The 9,698-nt window shown below is 35.6% G+C and overlaps 1 protein-coding gene across 2 annotated transcripts in view; it reads right to left on the bottom strand.

The window, feature by feature from the left end:
- Positions 1-2,613: 2,613 nt before the first annotated feature.
- Positions 2,614-9,698, bottom strand: part of gad1a (glutamate decarboxylase 1a) — a 14,064-nt gene continuing 6,979 nt past the window's right edge. For both annotated transcript variants that reach the window (XM_026913214.3, XM_034304919.2), the window contains 11 exons: positions 9,354-9,466; positions 9,048-9,163; positions 7,923-8,002; positions 7,774-7,828; positions 7,234-7,350; positions 6,535-6,599; positions 5,838-5,916; positions 5,290-5,439; positions 4,956-5,063; positions 4,685-4,774; positions 2,614-4,492 (listed from right to left, as the gene is read on the bottom strand). In XM_026913214.3, coding sequence (XP_026769015.3) covers positions 4,319-4,492; positions 4,685-4,774; positions 4,956-5,063; positions 5,290-5,439; positions 5,838-5,916; positions 6,535-6,599; positions 7,234-7,350; positions 7,774-7,828; positions 7,923-8,002; positions 9,048-9,163; positions 9,354-9,466 — 1,147 coding nt within the window. In that variant the 3' untranslated portion in view covers positions 2,614-4,318. The remainder of the gene's footprint in view (positions 4,493-4,684; positions 4,775-4,955; positions 5,064-5,289; positions 5,440-5,837; positions 5,917-6,534; positions 6,600-7,233; positions 7,351-7,773; positions 7,829-7,922; positions 8,003-9,047; positions 9,164-9,353; positions 9,467-9,698) is intronic.

The raw sequence follows: 9,698 nt of genomic DNA, 5'->3' as shown, positions 1-9,698 counted from the left end.
ATAGCCTGAAAAAGAGCAGACCTGCAGGGAGAGAAAGAAATGTAGCCAAGCCGAGCTTATTATTCCCAAAGTCCTGCTAAGCTTAATAATGCTTGTAATTAAAATTGATGGAGAATTTGAGGCTCTGCTAATGCAGTGCAGCTAATGGGAATTAAGTGGGATTTCTTTTGGCTGAGAAAGTGAGTTTTATAAAGCACTAACTGAACTTACTCAGTCATTTCAAATGATTTGGCAATGACTCTCCAAGCTAATATGAACGAGGATAATATGAATACACACTGACTGTATGATAGGTGAACAAAATGCATTTTATTGTAGATCTCTTCTAGAGTAAGAAAAATATATAAACATTATTCCAATTGTATATGCCCATGTCTGTAACTATATTACACAGAATATTGCTTTTTATGTGAAGTCAGAGATCTAGTCCACCAAGCACAGCGGTATGTGTGTTTTCAGTGTCTGTGTCCTGGCGCAGTATAACAGTGATACTAAAGGCTGGAACAGATTATTCTGTTCTCACTGCACTCTCTCCATTTTCATTATGTTGCAATTACCTCCCAGGGCCCAAGACACCTGGCTCCCAATTAACTCTGTAGCTATGCATCAATTTAATTAAGCTTCAATAATGTTATCTCCCCCTAAATATTACCTATAAGTAGCCACTTACTTAGTAGACAAACAGCTTTAGGCTATGTTTAAAAGCAAGTGGTCATTTCTTATGCAAACTGCAGTCTTGCATACATGTCTGTGCAAATATAACCATTAATAACTGTATATGTTAATTGCTCAGAAAGATAGAAAGAAGGAAAACATTGAGATATTTGTGAAAATTATATAATTTTAGAATTTATTTAATCCTGATAAATAAAAAAGATGAAAAATGTAACACACCAAATTACAGACATTATTAACTCTTTGTGGAATAGTGATTAAAAAGTGTTGTGTACATTTTCAAATCTGCACACAGTAGTGCGATGATCTGATGCTGTATTTAAACTCCAAGTTTGTACCAGGTATCAAATACACACAAGATCTAATCATCTGGTAACATTTAGTAGTTGTTTTTAGACATTTAAAAAGAAGTTGGTACCAAATTTTCAGCCAGAACCAGTTTTATCCCATGCTATAGATAAATTATTTCATAGGTAGATTGTTTATGCTCATGGACTAATGTTGCAATCCTTAGCTAGCTAAAATCACTGCTGGTGAAGTGGAAATTGCTAAATCATGGCAAAGATTGTAAACCTGTAAATCTCATTCCTGAACCATGATAAAGTGTCCTGGCTATTAACTGGCTACTTAAACTGGACGCTGATTCCGAATCCTCGTTAATAGAACTCTCTAAATGCAAATTTATACCCTTATATATATATATATATATATATATATATATATATATATATATATATATATATATATATATATATATATATATATATATATATATATCATTTTAAACAAAAATGGCAGCTGGAATTTTCTAATAGGCTACTGTAATCATGATATATGGAAAGTGTAGACTAATTAACCATGTGCATGTTTCTTAATCATTTCAAATATAGGCCTATTTGATATTGTATTATATATTACATACAATATAGTGTTAAAAGATCTAGTGAAAGCTGAAACAGACATATATCCTGCATGTTATAAATAAAATGGACCTATTAATCCAGGGACTGACCTGAAATTACCTTTCGATATGCTCATATGGCAAGTCTAAAAGAGAACAAGGTCTGATGACTTTTATGAAAAATGTCTTTAAAAGAGTGAATAATGAACAGAGCTTCGTCCCACTGAGAAGGCTAAGAAAGCGCTGCGCCGCAATGATCGCCCTGTAAAACTCCTTCTCTGGGCTATTAATTTGAGATATGGGGAATGACAGTAGAGATAGAGGAGAGTGAAGCTGGATTTTTGAAGAAAAAAAAAGTCTTTGAGAATTGTAAGTGGGTTATAGTCCTTGTCATGAAGCAAAATGAAAGCTGTTTTCAGTCAAACTACAAAGCTGACAAAGGTGTGAAGCAATCTACCTTGATTTGATGTTTTAGGTTGACTAATGGCCCAGTTTGCATTTTGGGTGAGATTGATTCAAGCCTCATATGAATTCATGGCTTGCTTCACAGGTGATCCATGTTAAATGCGTTCCACAGAAAATCCATGGTTCAAGATCGCTAATGATTGATGAAGATGTGGGCAAAGCTCTTTGTCTGTTCAAATGTACAATTTCCATGCAGATTGATTTCTGTTCCTCATGGTTGACCATGTTTATAACAGGACTGTAACCTGATCGGACCCCTGTACTACTCCAGGAGAAAATGGAAATGACAAGCTATTACACCAAAACATGCACTTGGTGTCTTAATGTTCACATGTACTTAAGAATACTATAAAAAATATATGTAAAATATGTTTTTCTGATGCACTGATTTTGGGATTAAGGTAATGTCCACAGAGTTTTGAAAGGCTTTGAATCCAGTAAAAATTAATATTTCTTATAATTATTAGCAACTCCTATCTGAGACTAAATAAAAGATGAGTAACATTATCTTGGCACCGTTTATGCACAGATCGAACATCATCAGTAATTACAATAAAATAAGGAGCAATTGGTTGATTTCAAGTGTTTTATTTGCAGTATTTAAACATCATTTCTGCACAAGTTCACTTAGTGTGACTGTAGTTTAAGGTGCCTGTCTTTAACCAGCATTTTGTCTGCAAAAACACTGACTGTAAATGCATAATCTCTCCTAATGCTCACATTAAATGCCCAGGACCGAGGAATGTAAGCATGACCTTCGCCTCCTTTTAGGAATGAACCCTTCAGGCCTAGTTTTCTGGACACAGACTAAGCCCAGTCCCAGAATTTAAAAAAAAAACATTCAATAATCACCACTAATGCTTAAAACTGGCTTAATCTATGACTGGACACATAGTCCTGTGCTTACTAAGATGTCAGTAAAAATCTTCTCTACATACTAATAAAATACATAACACTTGTATTTTAAGGGGTAAAATTCTGTTGTGCTTATCTTACTAAGTACCAGCAGTTTTAGCTAGAACTCACTGCTTTTTACTGATTCTCATTTCACTTGACTATAACTAGACAATTTACTTAGAACATTCATTATGTACTTATAACAATAAGTATAGTAACAATCACAGCTACACCACACTGATTGCACTAAAGTTACACTGTATGTGCTCATGTTTTCTTTATGTGACACGCTGATCAATTAACCTAGGTCATTGTGTAGTACAGATAAAAGTGATTGATAAATAAATATCACTTCCTTCTATGTCTTTGGTCAATGAATACATTGAAATCTCTAAAACATTTTTAAAACACTCATAAGATCCTCTCAAATACAAATAAAGGTACCCTACAAATGGACAAAAAGACATCTTTCACACAGTCTCTTCATATAAATAAAATCTTTAGAAAATAATTCTATTTAAATGTTAAACACTATTTAAACAGTGTAATGTAAAACTATGTAATGTAATACATTAGTCACAAAGGCCATATAACTATAATATACACAATCTACATAAAGTACTTTAGATCCAAGTATTTTCCATTAATTTATTCTACAGAATAGCTAAAATATGCAGTGAAATTCAGTCACATTGACAATACTAAGAACCAACAATTATTTGACTTTGATTAATTGAATTCTTAAACTATATATTGGTGCAGAGAAATTTGAAATTAATGTGCAATAGTTCATTATATAACATCATTAAATATAGTTCACATAATTGATAGATACAATGAGGATAGAATAAAGAGGTCATGTGAGGAACACCTTGAATAAGGACATGCCACTGAAAGATTTTCAAGATGTTCAGATGCTGTTATCTTCACTTTTAATTGCTATACTCCCAGATCACAAGCCCTGATATGACTTCACCTTCACTGACAGCTTCGTGATGGAACATTCCAGAAAACCTTTAATCAGTGTTAACGTCATGTTTGACTCAAAACCTCAGCACTGCCAGCATTATGGTTCATCAATGTCATCATTTCTAGTGGTTTAACAGAACAGTTTTATGAAATTGTGACCTTCATAAGGTTCAATCTGCCATTCCTTCTTCACACAGATAGAATCTTTTTAGACTATGATCACAAAATCCTGTTATCAAGAAGCTCATGTGTCACATAAAAGTAATTTGAGCGATGGCAAGATTGTAAACCCATACCACAACTCTCAGTTTTGCTATCACAACCTAATGCTTGGTGAAATTGTTTGGGATTGTACAGGGATGTATAATGTTGTCAATGAACTCTGAACCAGCTAAAATATCATTGCACTTTTTATAAATCCAGGCCCAGTCTTTCAATCTCATCGATCAGGAAGTCGATATCTGACCTGGTGGCGGCAGGGTTGGAAATGACCATCCTGAAGAAGTTGACCTTGTCACCCTGAGGTTGGTAGCCCACCATTGTTGAGCCACACTCCATCATCATTGCCTTGATTTTAGGAGCCACCTGGTTTTAGGGGAGAAGCCATTGTTTTTCAATCACATGACATTAGACAGGCTCTTACTGACATATCGCTGTGTGTTTTTGACATATCACTGTGACGTCATGTTCTCTTCTATGCCATAAGATTGTGCTGAAAATATTAGAACAAAGGAAGCAACATCTGGACAGTTTTGAAATGGTCGAAGCGGATTTTACCTTATGGAGCCTCTGCCTCCTCTCCTCTTCATCTGGCATGCCACGCAGGCTCGGTGGAATATACCAGAAGCACACATTAGTATGCTGAGGCTGAGGGAAAGAGAAAGCAAGCCCAAAAATAACCAGTCTTGTTACACAGTACTAAATGTTCAAAAACTGCTCTGTGCTATAGTCACGGTTATTACAATTTTATGTTATATTCCCCTCAGGAACAGATTTATATGAATGGTATCAAATAAAGTCTGAAATTTTAGAAATATTCTTCACACACCTGTCCCTGGAACACCATCTCAAAGCCTTCTCTGTTTTTGATCTTAGTATAGAGATACTCTGAGAGCTCCAGACACCGGTCTACATGCTTTTCAAATCCAATGGTACCCTGTTTCAAGAAACAGTATATACATCTTCTAATACATATACACATATTTCTCTTCATACTGTTTTTTATTAATTTTTAATTGTAATACTAACATTCAATTTACTAAAAGTGATATGATGTTAATAAAATTTCCCTCAATTAATAAACAATGCATTTTAATAAGCAATAATTTATTGCTGCAGATAATTTTTTTGTCATTCATCTATTCATGTAATAGTGTGCAGACCTTTGCCTTCCACATGAGCCAGAACTTGAAGATGTCCACATGCCGGCCGCACTGTATGGCCTTGTCTCCAGTATCATAGGAGACATCATACTGTTTATCCGGTTGGAAAAGATAGCCAGCACACATAGAGTTGCAGCCCTGCAGAAGTCCCTGTAACATGTATAGATACATGCACATACACACGCACACACACACACACACACAAGCACACACACATACTCGGTGAGACCACCAGGCATCCAGACATTCACATAATGAAATGTCAATGCAGAGAGAGAGAGAGAGAGAGAGAGAGAGAGAGAGAGAGAGACAGAGAGAGAGAGACAGAGAAAGGGGGTGAGGAGAGTGGTTAATGATACACTTCAGTGAGCACAGCCCCTCAGTGATTCTTCTACCCTTTTGTCCTGTTTATCTCTTTTTGCACTTCCCCACTCAGTCACCTTCGTATATTGTTTTTCAAGCACTATCTCGCTGTCTGTTTTTGTCTCTCTGTCCCTGCATCACCCTCCTCCCCACCACCCCTTCCATTTCTCTACTCTCAGCCTCACCTTCTCTCTGACCAGAATGGCAGAGCACTGTAGTGGAACGCCCATCATCTTGTGAGGATTCCATGTGACAGAATTTGCCCTACAAAAGTAACACAGCAGACTGAGAACAGACTTGGATACATAGAGAGATGTCAAATTAAAGGAAAAGGTGGCTCTATGGTGTTGTGGGGCATTTTGTTGCATGGTTTGTGTCCACTTGTCTACTTGAGTCACTGCAAATCAATACAAAGTTATTCTGACTAATCACCTTTATCCTATGATGAAACATTTCTATCCTGATTGGACTGGTCTCTTCCAGAATGACAATGGCTCCATCCACAGGACACGAGGGCTCACTGAATGGTTTAATGATTATAAAAATGTTTTATTAATCATAAATCAATTACCATTGTCTTCAAAGTCACTAGATCTCAACTCAGTTGAGCATCTATGTGAGATTTTGGAATGCCATTTTAGGCAGCGTTCACAACCGCTATCATCAAACATAACTGAGGGAATATCTTTTGGGAAAATGATGTTCATCCCTACAGAGAATCAGAGAATGTGTCCAAGCACATTGAAGTTGTTCTGGTAGATCGTGGTAGCCTTACTAAGACACTTTATATTTTTTTTCCTTTAATTTGTCACCTGTCAGAATGTAGATGAATATGTGTGTATGTACATACGTGTATGAAAAAATGTAAAATGTAAAGAGTACCTCTCAATGCCATGAAGTTTGTGTCTGTGCTTTCTGGACATCAACAGTCCACCTCCCCATGCTCCCTGTGGACACACACATGAAAGAGGTCTGATCTGCTGATCATTGTCTTCAGCAACTGACTCATAACATGACAATGACACAGTCTCAATTTATATTAAGTGTCTCTAATAACTATACAGGCAACTACAGTATAATGTAACTACTGAGGATGTGTGCACTGTTACAGATGGATTACAGAAATACATCTTTTCTATATACACGTGTGTACTTACATATACTGACAGTTGTAAATGTTCTCAGATATAACAAGTTGAGAACAATTACATTTGTGGTTTTCCAGTAAGATTTTATTTCTAATTGTGACAATACCTACATAGACAGGAAGTGTCTACTGATTTTAAAGTGCAAATTAATGCAAATTAATGTACAAGCTATGCTTTTAAATAAGGCCACATTGTCTGTTTAGGTAGTATGTTCTTACTGTCAAATTCCAGTTTAATATTAGTCCACAATCATGTAAATTCACAATCCAAAACTGATGTTGAAACATACTATTTGTATTTATGTATGATATATTACTGTCTTCTATCTGTAACATTGCAAACATTATAATTACATGTAATTGCACAAGTACTAGAGTCACTTACTATAAAATTGGACCAACGACACTCACACTTATGACCATTGTGCACTTACATCCACATGGAGCCACATGTTATATTTCTCACAGATATCTGCAATCTCGCTGATGGGGTCGAAAGCACCGTAAACTGTAGTACCGGCTGTGGCACTCACATAAAATGGAACGTAGCCCTGAAAAAGCACAGAGACCGATGAGCTATCACTCTCAATGGACTACTCTCACTGACTATAGGAGATAAAGGCAACAGAGCTGAGAACATTGCTTAAACTATTGTCACTCAGCATGTCCTATAGAGACTAGGTGATATAGTCCTGTTTTTTTTATGATATATTATGGTGTACATTAATATCCTTTTTCATTGGATATTATCATTTATATTATAATACTGTGAATTGTCCTTTCATTAAACTACAAACTATAGATGATGTTTGCTTGAATTCAAGTCTATGAGAAAGGCTTTAGTTACATATTAATTTACATAGTTATTAACAAAGCATGCAGTTTCTTTTCTTAGCACATTTGTAATTAAGCACCACTATATTTGTAAACAGCCTACTTAGCTGAGTTGAACATCTTTTTGTGCAAAGACTAACCTTGCGTTTGGCATCAACAACCTTGGCCTCCAGATCAGCAGGAATGACTCTACCTCTGATAAAGGAGATGGACATGTAACACAGACGGTCACACACATACACACCATGAGCTGACAGAAGTACACGGCTCAGACCGAGAATCTTCTTACCTCTCATCTGTATTCAGCAGAATCAAGTTCTCTGTCCCAAAGCCAAGAACTGCACTGGCTTTCTTTATGGAGTAATGACTCTGTAAATGGGATATGAAAAACATGTAAATGATATTCTTAAGAATTCGCCAGCATTTTCTCCATTCAACTAATTTTTGTCTGTAGCCCATGTGTGCTTGACATGAACAATAATTCCAACATGTTTACAACACATCAAGTGAGAAAAGAACGGTAAATCTGTTTACTCAAAACTCACATAATGAAAGTCTAAGAGGTGTTGCTGAATTCTGCCAAATAAACATTACGATTTTGCAACTACATGACAAATAAAAAAACTACAACCAATGCACTTATTACATTAAGATGAGATAAGACAGGTACAAAAGAATGTATAGCTAAAGTTGGTTCAATGGAGTAATTCTGGATACTTACACTTTCCCTGCCCACATGACTATATTTGTAACCACTAATTTCCTCTGAAAAAGTAGTCCAGTGACTTAAAAGATGAATAATACAGATTTAGAGCTTAATTTACATATACATATATATATACATTGGACTTCAAAGTGAATAAACAGGTTTTCCATTCTTTTCTCAATACAGGGAAACATGCTGAAAATGCTGTACTTGTAATCACACACAGAGATTATATATATAAAAAAAACCCAGAGTATTGCACAAATGGTAAAGATCAAGTATAAGGAAAATGTATGACTGATCTTAGTAGCAGGGATCAACAGATAAGATTAAAAAAAAAAAAACTTTATTGATATTGAAGGGAATTTTTTGTGTAAACTTACAGAAAGCAATACAAATAGCAATGAATCAATTTGGTAAAAATATAAACCTATACTATGGAATTAAATAGAAATATTCTTACAACTATACATTCTTACAAATGTGCAAAATACTAACTTATCAGTAAAGCAGCATTTAAAGTGTACAGAATTCCCTGCCTGAAGAAAGGGAGAGGAGTTTTACAGTCTAATTGCCTCTTGGAGAAAAGATCTCCTGTTTATATAATGCTACATAAAACCCACTCATTCATTACATCAGCACTGCTGGTTAGACTCTACCATCAGAAATATCTTGATATTCATTTTTCAGTAAGAAAAAAATACATACATGCTCAGAAGTGAGCAGCACGAGCCTGGGGGCTGCACTCATGCCCTTAGTCTTCACCTCAGGGAAATGCTTATAGCGAGCTATCATCACACTGTACATGTTGGAGATCGCTCCTCCTGTCAAAGAAAAGGTCAACAAACTCAGCACAACTGACATCCTAAGGATAACATTCCAGTAATTACTGAGCTTTAATTTAAATTTTATCAGCATACCAAACAATTTGGATATTGCTTTATCTCTCATATGCATAATGAGTGATGGCAGTGTTTACTGTTTAAGTGATTCAGGTGTAAGGAGGAAAACAACCTGGGGAGAATATTCCATCTCCTTCTCCATTTGGCCAGCCGACAATCTCCCTCATTTTTTTCAGAGTCAGCTGTTCCATCAACACAAACACTGGAGCAATTTCATATGTGAACCTGTGGATAAAGTGTGGCAGTTAAGTGGATAAAGTGCTGCAGTAGTGCTCAGAAGATCGAATGTGAGTTCAAATCACGTGACTACTGAAAAACAAATGTTGGGCACTTGAGCAAACTTCTTTTACTCTCTTCTTTATTGCTAAATTTTTTAAGGACACTGATGGTAAATTGAGATAATACTGTAACTGTACCTTGTTAAAAGAAATAAAGCCTTATTTAATCATATTAACAT

This window comes from Pangasianodon hypophthalmus, chromosome 5 (genome assembly GCF_027358585.1).
Source record: "Pangasianodon hypophthalmus isolate fPanHyp1 chromosome 5, fPanHyp1.pri, whole genome shotgun sequence".
In the NCBI taxonomy this organism is placed as follows: domain Eukaryota; kingdom Metazoa; phylum Chordata; class Actinopteri; order Siluriformes; family Pangasiidae; genus Pangasianodon; species Pangasianodon hypophthalmus.
The sequence above is the reverse complement of the archived record's forward strand: the minus strand, read 5'-3'. Positions and strand labels throughout refer to the sequence as shown.